Source organism: Salvelinus alpinus, chromosome 17, assembly GCF_045679555.1.
Source record: "Salvelinus alpinus chromosome 17, SLU_Salpinus.1, whole genome shotgun sequence".
In the NCBI taxonomy this organism is placed as follows: Eukaryota; Metazoa; Chordata; class Actinopteri; order Salmoniformes; family Salmonidae; genus Salvelinus; species Salvelinus alpinus.
This window is the reverse complement of record NC_092102.1, coordinates 14,123,977-14,143,389: the sequence shown is the minus strand read 5'-3', so window position 1 is coordinate 14,143,389 and position 19,413 is coordinate 14,123,977. Positions and strand designations below refer to the sequence as shown.

At 42.7% G+C, this 19,413-nt stretch overlaps 1 protein-coding gene across 1 annotated transcript; it reads left to right on the top strand.

Moving 5' to 3' along the window:
• Positions 1–2,181: 2,181 nt before the first annotated feature.
• On the top strand, positions 2,182–5,640 carry neurod4 (neuronal differentiation 4). Its single transcript, XM_071347359.1, has 2 exons — positions 2,182–2,421; positions 3,650–5,640. The coding sequence occupies exon 2, from the start codon at positions 3,656–3,658 to the stop codon at positions 4,772–4,774; it is 1,119 nt and encodes a 372-aa protein (XP_071203460.1). The 5' UTR covers positions 2,182–2,421; positions 3,650–3,655; the 3' UTR covers positions 4,775–5,640.
• The last annotated feature ends 13,773 nt before the right edge of the window (positions 5,641–19,413 follow it).

The following is a 19,413-nucleotide window of genomic DNA, read 5'->3' as shown; positions in this document are numbered from 1 at the left end:
AAGTGGGAGCAGGGGGCCGCACATAGAAGACACTGGGTCTGGCTGCACAAACTGTTGACACACACACGACTACTTCTGGTTTCCACACTGGACAACGCCATGCACGCACACTCATATGCACGAAGCGCGCACGCACGTAAAAACCAAACCATGCCCGCTCCATCCGCACGCCAACGTGTGCAATGCGCTGATTAGGAATGAAAAGGCCACGTGGGTATGGGCGTCGTGATATCAAGTGAGGCGGGCGAGTGATGTGTGAACCCACAAGCAACAGATGCACCCCCTCTTTCGTTTCTTATATCTGACCATATGGCCCTACAGTGATCTAGAGAGTCCTACAGCCTAGCCCAGCAACTTAATGTCATAAGATTTCAAAATGCAAATTCTACTCAATGATGATGCAATATGTTATATTTATATCTATGAGCTAAAGACCAAAAGGAAATGTAACTGAGCTGTAGGCCGATGTGGGTTTTCCGATGAGAGAGAGAGTGTAAGAAAGCCCAAGAGCACAGTTGCAAGCACAGATGTGTCTCATGTATACAATGGGATCAATGCGGGGGCACGTGCGCCGCAAGCCACGGCTGTCAATAGCATCTGACCACAATAGATCCCCGACTGTGTGGTGGCTCACCCTGCACCATGCACTGGGACATCACATATGTTGTGTTTGTTATGCCTTGGCATTTGTTGTGAAATTGGAAAAAGGTAAGGAGCGGGACTAAATGATGGGAAATGTTAGTCTGTCTAAGGCCTAACTCTCTTCCTGACTTCAGAGTCTGTAATGACTCTGATGTTGTTGGCACAATGCCTCGATAAGGAAGGGGACTGGGCTTTAACTGCAAATTTGGTTGGCTCTCCTCTGTGTCTTTCTCACTCAAATACCCACATACACAGCCACACACAGGCCCCCAGTGCCACCCCCCTTCCTTTACAACGGTTGGATTTTCAAATCCAAACAATGTGAGGTCTTAACCCCAGATGAAAAAAACGAACATTTGAGACATCCAATCAAACCTGTCACCCAATTTCAGAGCGAATATTTCATTATCAAACAGCCTCCTTTCCAGAGCAGTGTGTCCCAGCTTTCCCTGCGCTGTGTCATGGTAGCGTCAGCCCGGCTAGGGAGGGGTAGTAATAATGGAATATTGTGTGCAAAAGTGCTTTTAATAACTTTTAAGTTATATTAAACCTAAAATACCCTTTAAACTACCAGTTGAAACAATGAACTGTGAAACACCATTTTACTCCATCTCAAACTATCCCCAATTAAACTTGGAAATTATTTGTATTTCGCAAACGAATACATTATTTTGAGTCAGATATGATTTAGTCTTGAGTTGTATATCAAATCTACTTTGTTTTCGATTTACAACTTTTATTTTAATATGATGATGCAATTCCAACCCAAATATAATTTTAAAATAGATACTGTATATTCTCAGAGAATTCCGGCGCACCAACCGTTTAAATCAGATAAAACGTATTTGCTGCTTGACTCATTCAACTGATCTTGGGTACAGAGACTGGGGAGTAGGGTATATGGCTAATAAGCGGAAGAAGCAAATTAATGGACGGGTGAACAACGCATACACCTGGTCTTACCACACCAAGCTGTCAAAATCACTTACACATAACGCGATGAAGGAGCGTCCCTTCTTCAGAATGTGCGTAATTAAAATATCAAAACGCGCGCTTTGTTAATCATGTGTATGATTTCAATCCATGATCATCCAAGCATTAACGAACATTTATATTCTAAGTATTGTGCATGATGAACATCACAAATTGTTAAGGAAACATATACATGTTGTATACAAATTGGGTTACGGAACAACCGTAGCATATAGGCCTCTCACATTTGGAGCTTAATCGAGCACAACATCCGCTTTTTACAAGAAATGGAATTGCTAAATACATCTCATAATTGCCTATTTAAAATGACATAGGTAGTTATGGACGATTTTGGACACATAATATTGTATGAAATAATGATGGAATTGTGGACATTTGCGCAAAATCTCTCTCTCTCTCACACACACACACGCACACGCACGCACGCACGCACAAACACAAAAAGATTGGTGACGCATGTGTGGCTGTCTGGACAGAACACTTTGGCCACGAGCCCGCCACACGCCTTTGGATAAGCTGAATGTTATGGGTGGGGCGCTCGTGGGAGGGGCCAGTCCACCTCCTAAAGGCTAAACTCAGACATATTCATGCCAGTCGGAGATGAAAGTCCCCTCGCGCACTGATTGTATAACTGAGGGAACGAAAAGGAACTTGCGAAGGACTGCTACAGAGAGAAACGGCATCTGTTGAGGATTGGCTATAAAGTCATTTTGCTTGGTACTGGGACTTTGGAAGTTAGCCGGGACGTCTGACAAGTTTGGAAGAGCGAGTTGTGAACATAAACAGGTGCGTTTTGATTTTATGTCAATCAAATAATTGCATTTCATGTGATTCTATTCCAGATCATGTAGTATTCGTCACACAGGATCAACCCATAGGCCTATGCATATTTATGCAATGCGTGTCAACAGAAACAAACAACTGTAAACGGCCTTAATATTCGATATTTTTACTATTTTCTATAACAGGAAAGGTAATTGATGAAGATGGCATTCTTCATAATAGGCTTTATGACAATGCCACCAAACAACTATAATGCATTATCGTATCATAGCAACAAGAAAGTGAGATACCACTATCTTTATTTATTAACCTGATATAGACTGTTATAGATATAAATGTTATGGTTTGTATTGTACCATATTCAATACTATTGTCAGTGTCAAATACAGTTATGATTGTTTGTTAATCATTCAGTCTAGACAGAGTTGAGTCCGTGCGTAATACATTGTTGTTATTCATGATTTTTAGGCCTATAGTAAACTGTACTACTTGTACGCACGACTTCACGATCACTAACTAGGACGACTTAGTTGTAGAACAATAGTGTGTGTCCTTAGGCAGAGATTTATTTGGTTGTTGGTGTGTTTAGGAAAGTTCACCCGAGTCCCCATTGAACGTTTTTTATCCTTTGGACTCAGATATCAATCTACAGTGGCATTTTCGAAAACAATTCCACGCAAGATTGGATTTAAAGCGGTACTCATTCCAATCAGCAAATCAAATGTAACTGTTGATGCAGGAGATATTTGGTCCGGTTGTTTCCGTGTTTGTTGACTTGGCTCTGTAGACTACCATGAATTTAATCTGAGGGTTTTATATCCAGGTTAAATCCCGCATGTCCCAGATTGACAGCGTCTCCACAACCACCACGGCATAAACAGCAGGGAACCACAGAGTTTATCCCCAAAGTGTCTCACATTAGATCATCCTACAAAGGACAGGAATGATTTTGCTTTTCCCTTTGAATGAGTTGAGAGAGGAGAGATGTTCTGTATCTGCAAAAATGTTCATCCATTCTGTTGGAATGGAAAAGGAACTGTCTCTGCTAGTGTGTGCTGTCCACATGACAGTGCTGAAATTATACTCTCTCGTGTATGTATAGGCAACCAGTTGGGAATCAAGTTAAAGAGATAGGTCAACCAATTCCAATTCCAAACAAGGATGACAAACAATGATGAAAAATAAAACAGCTGATTCATGAGCTTGACCAAATGTGTTTTGTTTTCCTCAGATCACAATGATGACCAAACGATTTGGTAAGCCTGGAGAAGGAGATGTGTCTGAGCTGGTCAGTTCTCTGGCCTGGCTAGATGAGGACCTGAGCTCCCAAGATGGAGAGAGAGGTCCAGAGATGGGGGGCCGCTACGGCCTGGGCCCAGGAGGCCGTGGGAGCATCGAGCTGGGCAGCGAAGACATGGAGGATCAGGAGGAGGAAGACAATTATAATGATGATGATGAGGAGACTGGAATGGACGGAGAGAACGAGGCGCCCAAACGGAGGGGGCCCAAGAAGAAGAAGATGGCCAGAGGCAGACAGGAGAGGTTCAAGGCGAGACGCACCAAGGCCAACGCCCGCGAGCGGTCCCGCATGCACGGGTTGAACGACGCGTTAGATGTGTTACGTAAGGTCATGCCCTGCGCCTCCAAGACCCAGAAACTGTCCAAGATCGAGACCCTGCGACTGGCCCGCAACTACATCTGGGCCCTGTCTGAGGTGCTGGAGAGCGGTCAGTCCCCAGAGAGCCACGGCTTCACAGAGATGCTGTGTAAAGGCCTGTCCCAGCCCACTAGCAACCTGGTGGCTGGGTGTCTCCAGCTGGGGGCTTCTGCCCCCAAAATGATCAACAAGCTGGATGACAAGCCCTTTGGAGGAGCTCCAGGAGTTGGTAGTGGTGTAGCAGGGCAGCCTGGTGGCCATCACCCCCTGAGTGGTCACTACCCCTCTCCGGGCCTGCCTAGCCCCCCCTACGGGTCCCTGGAGGCCTCCCACCTCCTCCATATGAAGAGCTTCGAGGGAGGGCCCTACGAACAGCACCCTTCCCCTAATGAGTGTAGTAGCAATGGCACCCCCCCTTACGACGGGCCCCTCACGCCCCCCCTCAGCATCAGTGGCAACTTTGCCCTGAAGCAGGAACCTTCCCCCCACGAGGCTGAGAGGAACTACCCCTCCCACCCTTCCCATTACCTCTCGTCCCTACCCCACTACCCCCCCTCCTCCATGGCGGGGCTGCCAGGGCCTCAGGGCCACCTCTTCCAGGCCTCGCGCTACGAACTGCCCCTAGACATCCAGGCCTTTGAATCCTTCCCTGCACCACACATGGTCGCCTCACAGATGGGCACTATCTACAGCGAGTGAAGGGGAAAGTGAAGTTGGTTGGCCAGGCAGGGGAGAGATCCATACACAGCCCTGCCTCTGGTCCTCCAACCTTTCTGCACATACATAGGCCCGTGACTATGAATGATTGTGTAGAGAGACAATGATATGACATTTTACACTGTCTAGTATCCTACTCTGGGAGAGCATGGCATGCTCCGAGAGAGACTCAACTAAACTCAACCTACCTGATCATAATGAACTACTGAAGAGATAAAGATGCACCCTTCATTGTATTACTAATTTATTGTCATTGTTGTTTATTATTTGTGTTGACATTATTTGTATTGTCATAATTTGTTTCTGTCTGTGGAATAAGTCTTCCCTCAGTTCCTATTATATGTAGCTGTACTATTTGTTTACCAAATCAGATATCCAGGTATAAGCACTGCACACTGTCTCAGACACCCATCCATTTTTTTACTAAAATACAAGAGTACCTGGGTTGAAAGAAAGTCCTCTCTTGTGTGCTTGAGGATGGAGAGAAAATGTGTCACAAAAAGTTGCTCTATACTCAGTTACTTCAACTTCTGCACTGAGGCCCTTACTGTAGCCAGCATCCTTTTAGCCATATGAACAGAAATGCATTTCTTTTATATCTGTATTTAATATTTATTTTGACAACTATTATCCTTTTTGCAATTTTCTCAGCACTGTTTTTGTTTTACTGTCTCCTTGGTATATAGTTTTTCAGTCACTGGCGACTTTACTAATGAAGCATTTAAATTATATAATTTTTTTGAAGAACGTTTCAGGATTTTGTCTCTTATGGTGTCCATCACGACTGTTTTTGTAAATATTTAGCTGTTTCGCACTTAATTGAATAAATATTCTTATATTATATACTATTTCTGAAGCAACACATTTTGCCATGGTTTGTTGTCTTTTCACTCAAATGAAATTAATATATCAGATATAGGCAACCAGATAGAACACATCATTTTGAGCAGCATGTTGGATTACTCCATAGTACCATTAGATGTGGGTAGTTATATTACCATTGTACTTTTAAAAACACTCATAAGGTCCCATATTAGGACAGAATATGTCAATGTCTCTTCCTCTGTTTTCTTAACAATTCCTTAATAATACATACATATAGGAATAAACGGCGTTGGCGACGGCTCATGGTAGAACATTGAATTCTCTGGAAACAGCTCTGTTGTTCCTGCAGTCAGCATGCCAATTGCATGCTCCCTCAGAACTTGAGACATCTGTGGTATTGTGTTGCTTGACAACACTGCACATTTTTGAGTGGTTCTTTATTGTCCCCAGCACAAGGTGCATCTTGGCAAAGAAGAAATGCTCACTAACAGGGATGTTAACACATTTGTGCACACAATTTTAGAGAAATAAGCTTTATGTGTGTATGAAACATTTCTGGGATCTTTTATTTCAGCTCATGAAACATGGGACCAACACTTTTCATGTTGCGTTTATTGAGAAAAAAAATCAGCATATAATATAGACAATTGATTTACATTCAGCTGATAATCTAAAAGACAACACTTGTTTTGATAATAGGATCCTGTGGTTAATGTTAATGAAAATGTGTGTGATGTAATTCCTGGGCTGCGCTACAGGGTTTCCCTGCATCTGCCAGGTCAGTAAGGGGCACAGCGGGCCACTGGGCCATGGGAAAACAGGCCTGGGGAACAGGTGACTGTGTCATGGAAGGCTTTCTCTCCCTCCTTTCTCTCCCAATGACTCATTCTACTATACACCTCATGCCAAAACATGTTTAGCCCAAAACCAAGCTCATTAAACATCTTAATCAGTAGGTATTACAAACTGTATTTATAAAACTCTATGGTTAAAAAGCCACTCATTCACCACTCTGGGATGTTTTTGGTAAAACTGCAGTAAAACATTTATATACTGTATATAACATTAACATAACATTTTAAAAAGTCAACTGATACGGAACAAATTATTTTTATGACACCCATTACCAGCACTGCTGCTCAAATTCAGGCAAAGTTCCAACACAATTTATATCACCCCACAAACAACAAAAGTTCTCATTTGACTCTGGCAACAAGGATTTGTTTCAGCACTGTGTTGACATAGTAGAAAAGGAGGGTTCTTGAGACAGACAAAGGGCAGGGGGACAGTGTGCAAAGAGGGAGAGCTGAGAGCAAGAGAATGAGTGTGTGAGTGTATGTTTACCATTCTGGTCCTTTAGTTAATGGAAATAAAGAGGAAGGTGCCTCTGTGGCTGCCGTCCAAAACAAAAGCCATCGCTCTCACCTCATCCCCTCCTCATCCACCTCTCCTTAGACTTGTGTCTTTTCCAGTCCCACAAGTCCCGGCAGCATGAGAGAAAAGCAAGGGAGGGAAAAAAGGGAATGATTGTTTTAGTGGGCACCACTGGTCCATTGTAAGTGCAGCCTGTTCTTTCTCTTGACCCCTGACCTGTATTGTTGTGTGGCGCTTCTCGTTCCGATATGAAAGACAGCTGGGAGAACTACGGGGGGTTGACGGACAGCTGGGGACAAATTGGAGAGAGGGAAAGAGAGGGGGAGAACGAGAGTGAGCGGGGAAGAAAAAGTGAGGGAGAGAAATAGGGATGCAGGGTGTGAGAGAGCAGAGGTGAATGAAGTCATTGCTCTATCCATTCACAAGTGTTTCCCTTCCCTATTTTCTCTCCTCCTCTTATTCGCTCTCAGCCTGGGCATAGGAATGGCACATAGCTCCACACAAACACACACACCCATGTTGGTCAGGGAGAAAGTGCTGGAAGAGTTGATGTCTGGTGTGTTGCCACTGTTTTGTGCCATTGCTATATTGCTATGGTGTATTTGTTAAGTGGTATGGGGAAGGGTATGTGGATCATCCTTCTGAAATAAAATGAATTAGTAGAGAAGGAGATACTTATTAAATATCAGGTAACAATTTCCGAAACATTATGTTTTCATGTTTTAAAAAGATTAGAAAAAGTGTCAAAGGTCAGAGGTGATAGAGAGACAGATACAGTAGAGCAAGAAAGAGCCAAAAAGTATTTTACCGTATATAAAATGCCATCTTGGCCAGTGTGTGGGCAGCAGACAGCGACCTGTGGCAAGTCAGTCAGTCCCATGGGACAGCTCATATGTCATTGTCATCTGTGACGCAACTCAATCCACATACATGGACTGATATGCACAGGGCCAGGGCCAACTACATCTTATAATTATGCAGGCACTGGGAAAAATCTGCCCTATGTATGTCCATGCCCAGGCCGTCATTGTAAATAATATTTTTTCTTAACTGACCTGGTAAAATAAAAGTAAAATATAATAAATACATAATTGACAATATACAGCATCTGGGGTATTTTGTTTTTGTCTCTCAGAGCACAGCATTACTAATCCACTGGTCAAACAACAGCCTCTCCCATTAAAATGAGAGGTCCTGATCCATAGGGGCCAGCTAGATGGAGGGCTGGGTGGAGGGATAAAGCGTTGTGATTAAGATGGTATTAATGTGTCCATAGGAGCTGCTGGAAGGCTTTAATCAGTGTCTGCACTGCGGTTAATCCCCTAGCCTGCCTTTAAGATGGGGCTAACACTGTGGTCCTCCCTCTCCTCTCCTCCCTCTCTTCATCCTCCTCCTCTTTCTCTCATCTTCTTGCCTCCTGGGACGCAGCGTCACATACAATGTAGGGAGAAAAGAGGGAGAGAGACAGACAGAGGGGGAGAGGAGAGAAAGAGGAGGGCAGGAAAGGATAGAGAAAGAGGGAGGAGAGAGAAAGAGGTGGGAAGAAAGAGGAGGGGAGAGAAAGAGGAGGGCAGGAAAGGATAGAGAAAGAGGGAGGGGAGAGAAAGGAGTGCATAGGTGGTAGAGGTGGAACGGGTCCTGAAACTGAGACGGCTGGGACCGAGGGGAGCAGCTGGGGAGAGAAAGAAAGAGGGATAGACCCAGGGAGGAAGAGATTTGGGGAAAAGAAAGAGGCAAACAATAAAGGAACAGGGGAGACAGGACGGGGTTGGCTTGGGGGAGGAGAGGGGAGGGAAAAATACTAATTAAAGAGATGTCGGGTAAGACCAGACACAGAAGTAAACTCCCATCCATAGTGTCAAACATAATATGTCATGAACTTGACTTGATACCACTAAGCTCTACCTTGCACAACTGCACATGATAGTACGTCACCAGACACAACTCTACAACAGCACTTCTGTTTTCACCACCAAAACAACATTCACTGGACAAGAGTAAACATGTGCCACTAGCCAAACCCCCTTGTACAGAAACAACCATGGTCATTACTTTAAAAACAACACCCTTTCTCCAAATACACCAAGCACAACTTAGAAAACGGGTTGTTTGGATCCTGGACGCTGATTGGTTGGTAGCAAGGAGTTATAGCACACAGGGCCTAAGAACCGCCCTTAGTCGGGAGCTATCACACGATAATCACTGGGTTCTCATGCCTTGTTGCTTAAATGTACAGTACTCCTGCCCACATGGAGAGACACAGAATTATTTCCGTGGGGCTAGTTTGAAAAATAAGGGAAAACAGGTTAAATGGAACAATGGTGCCAAAAGAAACTGCAAGAAAGAGAGTTGGTATGTGGTTGGGGGGGGGGGGGGGGGGGGTTGAACGAGAGAAAGAGAGCAGATCGGCCGGCGGACTTAATACGTATGTGAGTGGATATAAAAGGTGATATTGTGAGGTTGGGATGAGGGGGTGGGGTCCTACCCCTCCCAGAGCTGTGTGAGAAGTACTAGAGTGTCGGAGTTAAAGAGCTTCTAATGGGCTCTGGGTGCTGTCCTGTTTACCCTGGCCCCCCTCCTCACGCCCACTGCTTTGTGGAAGTTGCCTGGCTTTGAGGCTCCCACAATGGGGCGAGCGGAGGGACAGATGGGGGTCTCTTTGGAAGAGCCAGGGCACAAAAAGAAGGCAAGGTAGGAGGGCCCGGAGCAGAGAGAGCATCTGAGAGAGAAGAGAGAGTTGACGTCTAGCAGCACGCACTGCTGCCATCAGAAGCATGGCGGGAGAGAAAGAGAGATGGAGAGATGGAGGTGAAAGAGAAAAGGAGAAAAGTGACAAAGGAAGTTTTTCTCTCCTTTCAGATATTATGCGAGGAGTCACGTAGCGTAGGCCGAGCCGAGTGTTTCCTTGGTCTGCTTGTGTCAGCTTTGTGAAGTAAGTCCAGTTTCGTCCTGTCCAGACCAGAGATGTCATGGGGGTCATGGAACTGTCCTCCAGGGTCAAGACCACTGTGTCCTTTGAGCTTTGTTGTTACATTCCCTGTTGATTCTGTGGCCAATCAATGTTGGTCGCTGATAAATATTCTAAAAGGCTGGGTGAGCTTTCTTGAGGCCCTTTGCTCCACTTTAGTAGGAGCTAAAAGGAATAAATAAAGTTACTTTGAGAGAGAGAACATTCAAAGGGTGAGTTAAGTTATACTCTGAACATACGTGATTAATTTGTAGTGTTTTGTAAGTGAAACCAGAGCTGTTTGGGAGCCGTGCACCAGGGGACCTAAAGTGATGGATGAAGAAGGAGGAATGGAGGAGGAGATGTAGGGTGGAGGAGAGGTATTGAGAAAGGGATGGAGTAGGAGATGAGGTGCAGGGGAGAGCAGAGGGAGGGACTGGGCACAGGAGCAACAGATGGGGTGTAATTTGGAGCTCAGCTCGGGTTGTTAAACTTTCTGTTGGGAACATCTGTCCGTCTGTCCATCTGCCACCCAATTTCACAACACTGTTTACATACAGGAGAACACTAGTTTGTTTGTTTAGTAGAGACTCCTCAATTAGAGGGGAAGTAGTAACTTTAAAACTCAGTTGTAAAGACTAGCGATCATATAATAACTGAATCGACTGTTGTGGAAACCCACTGGGCACACCAAGTCATTTCATCATGGATAATTGGGTAATATTTGGTTGAGACCATGGTTGATCAATGAGATTACACCCTTTATTAAACCCACTCGAAAAGCCTGCCAAATGTTAGTTGAATTTCCACTGTGTTATCACGATGCTTTCAACCATCTAAAAGTACAACCAAAGTTCAACTGCGAATACAATGTCAGATATTGTGTGCTTCGTTCAATAGCAGAACCAAATGACCTGGATTGCAGTTGAGATTACATTACAAGTACATGGTGCAAGTGATCAATGCTGCTCGATTGTGAAGATCTCCACAGACCTGAGACAAACTATGTATGCTATCTTGAACATGCAAACGTTATATGATGACATACGAAGACATTTATAGTTACAGTAAACAAAACATTTGGCCACGGATGTGCTACTCGTTTTAAGGTTGAATGTTTACATTAGTTTGTAAATTAGTCTTAACGTTAGGCTATTTACTGTCTTACTAAAGTAATATTGAATTGTGTTTCTTGACAAGGCAACCAAATATCAACATTTAAAGGAGATGTATCTACGGCTTGTATAGTTCCATCTGAGCCACTGGCTCAATCCTATTCTTTAATGTTTATTTTTGGTTGAGTTGGAGATGTGAATCCAACAGATAATTTGTTAACTTGTCGATAAGTTAATAGGTTATTTATTCTATTTTAATAGTGATATTGAATTGTGTTTGGTTGTCTACACAACCAATTATCAGCATTTGAAGGAGATGTGTCTTCTGCTTGGACAGTTCCATCTGTGCCACTGACTTAGTCTGGCTTCAATTCCAGTATTTAATTCCAGTTTCCTTCTACAAATGAATAGTTAATAGGGTGGATTCACCTCTCCATCTCAACCAAAAATCTAAGTTAACCTTGTTGTAGTCTTAGCAGTCTGTTTACTCCCCTTGACCAGCCTTCACTAAACCCCTCAAATAAAGCAGCTTAATTGAATTTTAAACCCCAAATCTATTTTGCATGAAGAAACAACCTTTCATTCATCACAAGCTTTGTGAATATCTGGGTTTTCCCTCTTCACAGTGCAGAAAGACTGCATTTAATCAGTGAGCACCACTCGTTTTTATTACAACACACCTGTCATAATTGTTTTCTTTACTAAAGTAGAGGTTTATTATTATTATTATTATTATCATTATTGCTAAAGGTACTGCATAGGTGTAAACATACATTTTTTAGGAAGGGATAGCACTTGTATAGCCTAAGAAAGTAGCAGAAATGTGCAGAAATTAGTTTTGAATGCATTTTATTGAAGGGAAACAATATCAGTCTTGAACTTTTTTGGCAACATAGTGATATATTCTTATATACTGTACAATGAGGAATTCAACTACAAAAAACTAGTCTTCTCCCATTTTTTAACCATTGCCCCCACCCACAAGGTGTATAAACAACAACAATAAATAAGAATAAAATAAGATAATAGATACAAAACAAAAACATGAAGAACATAAATCAATCAACTCTAATTAGCACATGTATGACAGTATGCAAGTGTGTGTGCATGGACTTTGCAGATGTATTTCTCACATATGCAGCACATAGTATTTGTTTTAAAGTCCTTCTTTGCGGGCAGAATTGGCATCTCCTCCTCTTGCCTGTCCCAGCTCCAGCCTCAGGTGGATCAGGACAAGATTCAGCCCCCTGAACAGCTTTCACAAGCGCTGCAGAGGCTGCTGTGCCGGGGAGGCGCTCCCTTCTTTGAATGTGTGGGGTTACAAGAGCCTTTCCCAGCTGCTCCAGGAACACCCTCCTCTTGTTCCGCTTATCAGGCATCTAGGTAGGGTTGATCTTGTTCCATATCATGAAGTCATTGTATGAGGACACATCAATGATGTTATGGAAGATGACCAGGGGCCAGTGGGCAGTCATCCTCCTACAGCTGTAAGTTCCGATCAACTTGTCCAGGTTGTCCACGCCTCCTTTGTTGTGGTTGTAGTCCAGGATGATGGCTGGCTTCCTGTCCTCACGATCACTGATCTCAGCCGTTTGTGCAGTGTGCTCAGGAGGACCACATTCTTGTTCCTCTTTGGGAGGTAAGAAACTAGAGTGGTGGTGGGGGTGAAGGCAAACTTTGATGAGAAGGCCTCTCTCCCCCTCGTTGCGAGGAGTGCAGGGGGGAGCTCAGGCTTGTTATTTCTAACTGTGCCAACCATGGTGATCTTCCTCTTCAGGAGCTGCTGGCTGAGTTCATAAGATGTGAAGAAATTGTCACACGTGACATTGTGCCCCCTCAGTCCATCTGTCACATCAAGCACAACCCGCATTCTCTGGTTCTTCTCCAGGCCTCCACTGGTCAGCTTCCCTGTGTAGACTTGCATCTTCCAAGCGTAGCTGGATTGTGCGTCACAGGCCACCCATCTCTTGATGTAATACTTTGCTGGCTTGCTGGGCATATACTGCCGGAAAGGACAGCGACCTTTTGACAAAAGAGATTACTATCATTAATTAGTATCATTGTCACAGAAAACAATCACATGAATCAATGATATAACAGCAATACATAATAAAATTAACAGTGAAAATCACTTACATTACAGATTTGAAAATAAAAATGTACCTCTAATGGAATCAGTTGCTCATCCACTGTTACTTCAGGCCCAGGGTTGTAGAGGTATGGCAGATGCTCCACCCACTTCTCCCAGACCTCTCTTATGGTCGTCAGTTTGTCTCTCACACGTCTTGCAGGTTTTGACTCACGCATTCTTGAGAAAGTGTGAAAGACTTTCAGTGGCATCGTGGCATGGAAAATCGCCCTTCCACTCTCTGCATCCCAGAGACTACATGCAGCCTCGCTTCGGGACCTATACACACCCGCTAAGATTAGCAGCCCTATGTAGGCACGCAGGTCAATCTCATTTATCATTTTCCAGTTGTCTCCATATTTACGGAAACCCTCCAAATATGTAATCTCCAGGATGATTTTTTCCGATGGCTGGTGTGATGAACATGTAGAATGTTGAGGCGATGTCCTGGGCATGGGCAACTGCATGTCTTGTGGGCCCTGGGGTCATCCTTATGACACTTTGTGCTGCCATCCTGCCCTGGTTGTCATATGGTGACAAGGACCATGTTATGTTGCTGTTCTTTGACAAAAATGTCTCTCTTTCAGCTTGGGGGATTTCTTCTTCATCTGAAGATGATGCATCCTGCTCTGGTTTGTATTCTTCCCCTTCTTCTTCTTCAGATACCTCCTCCTCTTCTAAATCATTGTTCTGTTGTTCCTCTTGACCTGTTGGGAACTGAAACTTGCCCTCATGGCTTCAGCAAAGAGAGAACTGAGGGGACTGTCATCTGCAGCACCTTTATAGACCCTGACTGCATTCCCCATTAGTAAACAATGCTTTCAATAAATGTTTACTTTGTCTGAAATTTTGTTTATTTTGTCTGAAATGGTTTTTATTTTGTCTGTGAACTTGAGTTATGCGTGGGGTCGTGGGGTCGTGGAGGGGAGATGCTGCACATGAAAGTGTTAGTTTTGTCTGAGTTCAATCATTAGCACACATAATCTCCATTTCTCATTGTGTGTGTGTGTGTGTGTGTGTGTGTGTGTGTGTGTGTGTGTGTGTGTGTGTGTGTGTGTGTGTGTGTGTGTGTGTGTGTGTGTGTCTTTGTGGTTTTTGTGGTGTGTAAATGATTTTATAACTGCCGGGTCAAAAATGACCCTAAGACATTCTTTGTACTCTGGTGGTGTACAGCTTTCATGGAAATATGAACAAAGGCGATGTTTCACTTTTTCTAATGTTGGGGTCCCTCTAGAAAAAGTCATACAATTTTAAGTTGAAAAAATATAATTTAGGGATTTTCTCTGCTGTTAAACAGAGTGGCGGGTCATTTTTTACCCTTAAGACAACACAAGGGTTAAATAATAGGACCACATCAAATCAAGCCAAACTTTAAATGCACTTGAAATAAAGTTTGATTTAATTTAGTCCTATTCTTTAAACTTAGATTTTTGGTTGAGACGGAGACGTGAAGCCAACATATCAATTATTAATTTGTAGACAAACCGGAATTGATGGAACTATCCAAACCGCACAGATGAAACTATCCAAGCAGAAGATACAATACATCTCCTTCAAATGTTGATATTTGGTTGTGTTGACAACCAAACACAATTCAATATCACTAAATATCTTTACATTTGAAATCAACCAAAGCTTGAAACCCTATGCCTAGTTTAGTGTCTATTTTTAGTTGAACCCTGGGTTAAATTGAAACTGATAGTGGATACAATGTTGAAGATCTGACATTGTTTTAAAGGTTTGTCTATGTTGAAATGGTTACCATGATGACATAATCCTGTGGTTGAAATTTCATCCTCAAAACAACAGTTGATTACTTTTTTCAAATCCAATGTATTTTCTATGTATGAGTCCATGTCACAATATGTTGACAAATTACGTTGAAACAATGTTGATTCAACCAGTTTGTGCCCAGTGGGAAGTGCTTTTCTGTTCATATATATATTTTTTAAAGTCATTCACTACGAAGTTGCATTTTGCCTATTAGAATTGGTTGTGAATATAGCCAAATGATTGGGGATTACACAGAAATAGTTTCCTTGAACCTCTCCCGCTTACAGTGGAATTGATGTGAATTTTCAGAGATAAGCTCACATCTGTTAAACAGATCACAACAGTCATCGTCTCTCGCCGTTTTCTGAACCACCGAATGAATAGCTGGATTGGCATCATAATTGAAGGGTTAAACCATGATTAAGGTTACGTTATATATTATGTAAGATCTCTATGATCTATACCAGGGGTTCTCAACTCTTACCCTACGAGGTCCAGAGCCTGCTGGTTTTCTGTTCTACCTGATAATTCATTGTGCAGTCATTAATTAATAGTTCCTGGTGTCCCAGGTCTAAATCAGTGGAACTGGCTTCGAGGTCCAGAGTCGAGTTTGAGGGATCTATGCATTTATTCAAATTCCTAACTTCTCTCACCTATTAAATATGGGCAATAAGTACTGGTTGAGCAATACTGACATCTAGTTGTATGGACAGGTAACTGTGGTGAGTGCCACAGTTAAATGAGCAACCAGAGCCATACCCTAAAATAGTGTATAAGAGATCATACAAAAGTTTTTGCTGTCACTCTTATGTGGATGATGTTCAAAATATGTGTTAATAAGGAGCATACAGACACTGCACTTGATGAATTTATGAAATTGCTTCTTCCGATTAATGATAAACATGCAGCTGTTACAACTGTTAAGGCTCCACTGATTGACGAGGAATTGAAAAACTGTATGGTTGAAGGAGATGGGGTGAAAGGAGTGTCTAATAAGTGGCTGCACATCTGACTGTCTGACTTATTGCAAACTGAGAAATTATGTGACTAAACTCCACAAAAAGAAGACAAAACTTAATTAGTATTATGAAGCCAAGATCAATGATAGAATGAATGACATACATTTTTGGGGGAGTAATTTAAATGAAATGATGGGCAGAAAGACATTCAACACCATCTTTCATCTAATCAAATGGATTATTCATTAAAAAAAAACATTTAATGATTACTTCATTGGCAAAGTGGGCAAACTTAGGCAGGAAATGCCAACAACGAACAGTGAGCCATAGTCTTTATGCATTAAAAAAAACAAATAATGAAAGAAAATCACTGTAAGTTAGAATTTTGGAAAGTTAGTGTGGGAGAGGTGGAAAAATGATTGGTATCGATCAATAATGACAAACCTGGCATTGACAACTTAGATGGAAAGCTACTGAGGATGGTACAGTGGCTTGCGAAAGTATTCACCACCCTTGGCATTTTTACTATTTTGTTGCCTTACAACGTGGAATTAAAATTGATTTTTTTGGGGGGGTTTGTATCATTTGATTTACACAACATGCCTACCACTTTGAAGATGCAAAATATTTTTTATTGTGAAGCAAACAAGAAATAAGACAAAAAAGCAGAAAACTTGAGAGTGCATAATTATTCACCCTCCCCAAAGTCAATACTTTGTAGAGCCACCTTTTGCATCAATTACAGCTGCAAGTCTCTTGGGGTATGTATCTATAAGCTTGGCACATCTAGCCACTGGGATTTTGGCCCATTCTTCAAGGCAAAACTGCTCCAGCTCCTTCAAGTTGGATGGGTTCCGTTGGTGTACAGCAATCTTTAAGTCATACCACAGATTCTCAATTGGATTGAGGTCTAGGCCATTCCAAGACATTTAAATGTTTCCCCTTAAACCACTTGAGTGTTGCTTTAGCAGTATGCTTAGGGTCATTGTCCTGCTGGAAGGTGAACTTCCGTCCCAGTCTCAAGTCTCTGGAAGACTGAAACAGGTTTCCCTCAAGAATTTCCCTGTATTTAGCGCCATCTATCATTCCTTCAATTCTGACCAGTTTCCCAGTCCCTGCCGATGAAAAACATCCCCACAGCATGCTGTCACCACCATGCTTCACTGTGGGGATGGTGTTCTCGCGGTGATGGGAGGTGTTGGGTTTGCGCCAGACATAGAGTTTTCCTTGATGGCCAAAAAGCTCAATTTTAGTCTCATCTGACCAGAGTACCTTCTTCCATATGTTTGGGGAGTCTCCCACATGCCTTTTGGTGAACACCAAACGTGTTTGCTTATTTTTTTCTTTAAGCAATGGCTTTCTCTGGCCACTCTTCCGTAAAGCCCAGCTCTGTGGAGTGTACGGCTTAAAGTGATCTTATGGACAGATACTCCAATCTCCGCTGTGGAACTTTGCAGCTCCTTCGGGGTTATCCTTGGTCTCTTTGTTGCCTCTCTGATTAATGCCCTTCATGCCTGGTCCCTGAGGTTTGGTGGGTGGCCCTCTCTTGGCAGGTTTGTTGTGGTGTCATATTCTTTCCATTCTTTAATAATGGATTTAATGGTGCTCCGTGGGATGTTCAAAGTTTTCAATATTTTTTATAACCCAACCCTGATCTGTACTTCTCCACAACTTTGTCCCTGACCTGTTTGGAGAGCTCCTTGGTCTTGATGGTGCCAGTTGCTTGGTGGTCCCCCTTGCTTAGTGGTGTTGCAGACTGGGGCCTTTCAGAACAGGTGTATATATACTAAGATCATGTGACAGATCATGTGACACTTAGATTGCACACAGGTGGACTTTATTTAACTAATTATGTGACTTCTGAAGGTAATTGGTTGCACCAGATCTTATTTAGGGGCCTCATAGCAAAGGGGGTGAATACATATGCACGACCAAATACAATGCTATTTTTCTGTAAAGAAAATTAAGAAGGGCACTCAACATGTACTACACTGACACAAGTGAGTGATGATTGGTTGAAAGATAATAATAAGATTGTGGGAGCTGTACTGTTAGATTTCAGTGCAGCCTTTGATATTATTGACCATAACCTGTTGTTGAGAAAACGTATGTGTTATGGCTTATCTAATAGAACTCAGAGGGTTTTCTTCAATGGAAGCTCCTCTAATGTCAAACATGTAAAGGGTGGTGTGCCGCATGGCAGCTCTCTAGGCCCTCTACTCTTTTCTATTTTTAGAAATGACCTGCCACTGGCATTAAAGAAAGCATGTGTGTCCATGTATGCTGATGATTCAACCATATACGCATCAGCAACAATAGCTAATGAAGTTTTGCAGTCAGCTTTGGAATGGGTGGCCAGTAATAAACTGGTCCTGAACGTCTCTAAGAGCATTGTATTTTGTACAAATGATTCCCTAAGTTCTAGACCTCAGCTGAATCTGGTAAGGAATGGTGTGGCTATTGAGGAGACTAAATTACTTGGTGTTACCTTAGATTGTAAACTGTCATGGTCAAAACATATAGATTCAATGATTGTAAAGATGGGGAGAGGTCCGTCCATAATAAAGAGATGCTCTGCTTTTTTGACACCACACTCCACAAAACAAGTCCTGCAGGGTCTAGTTTTATCTTTATTATTATCCAGTCATATGGTCAAGTGCTGCAAAGAAAGACCTAGTTAAGCTGCAGCTGGCCCAGAACAGAATGGCACGTCTTGCTCTTCATTGTAATCAGAGGGCTAATATTAATACTATGCTTGCCAGTCATTCTTGGCTAAGAGTTGAGGAAAGACTGACTGCATCGCTTCTTGTTTTTATAAGAAACATTAATGTGTTGGAAATTCCAAATTGTTTCAAACACAGCTCTGACAAAAAATGTACTCCACCTGTCACGCCCTGACCGTAGAGAGCTTTTTATGTCTCTATTTTGGTTTGGTCAGGGTGTGATTTGGGTGGGCATTCTATGTTTATTTTTCTATGATTTGTATTTCTTGGTGTTTGGCCGGGTGTGGTTCTCAATCAGAGGCAGCTGTCTATCGTTGTCTCTGATTGAGAACCATACTTAGGTAGCCTTTTCCCACCTGTATTTGTGGGTAGTTGTCCATGTATAGTTGCCTGTGAGCACTACGTTGGCGTCACGGTTTCGTTTTGATGTTTATTGTTTTGTTGGCGACATCTTATAATAAAGAAGTATGTACGCTCACAACGCTGCACCTTGGTCTACTGTTTCCACCTTAGACGATCGTGACGCCACCCGACATGCGACCAGGGGCCTTTTCACAGTCCCCAGGTCCAGAACAAACTCAAGGAAACAGTACAGTATTATACAGAGCCATGAGTGCATGGAAATCCCTTCGATCTCATATAGCGCAAGTGAACAGCAAACCTGGTTTAAAAAAAACAAATAAAGCAACACCTCACGGCACAACGCCTCTCCTCCATGTGTCCTACTTGTTGTGTGTATGTACTGCCATCTATGTGTAACTAATAGATACACGCACA

Bases quoted from the DNA above. Each gene is read 5' to 3' on its own strand.
- neurod4 (XM_071347359.1), top strand. From the start codon at position 3,656: ATGATGACCAAACGATTTGGTAAGCCTGGAGAAGGAGATGTGTCTGAG.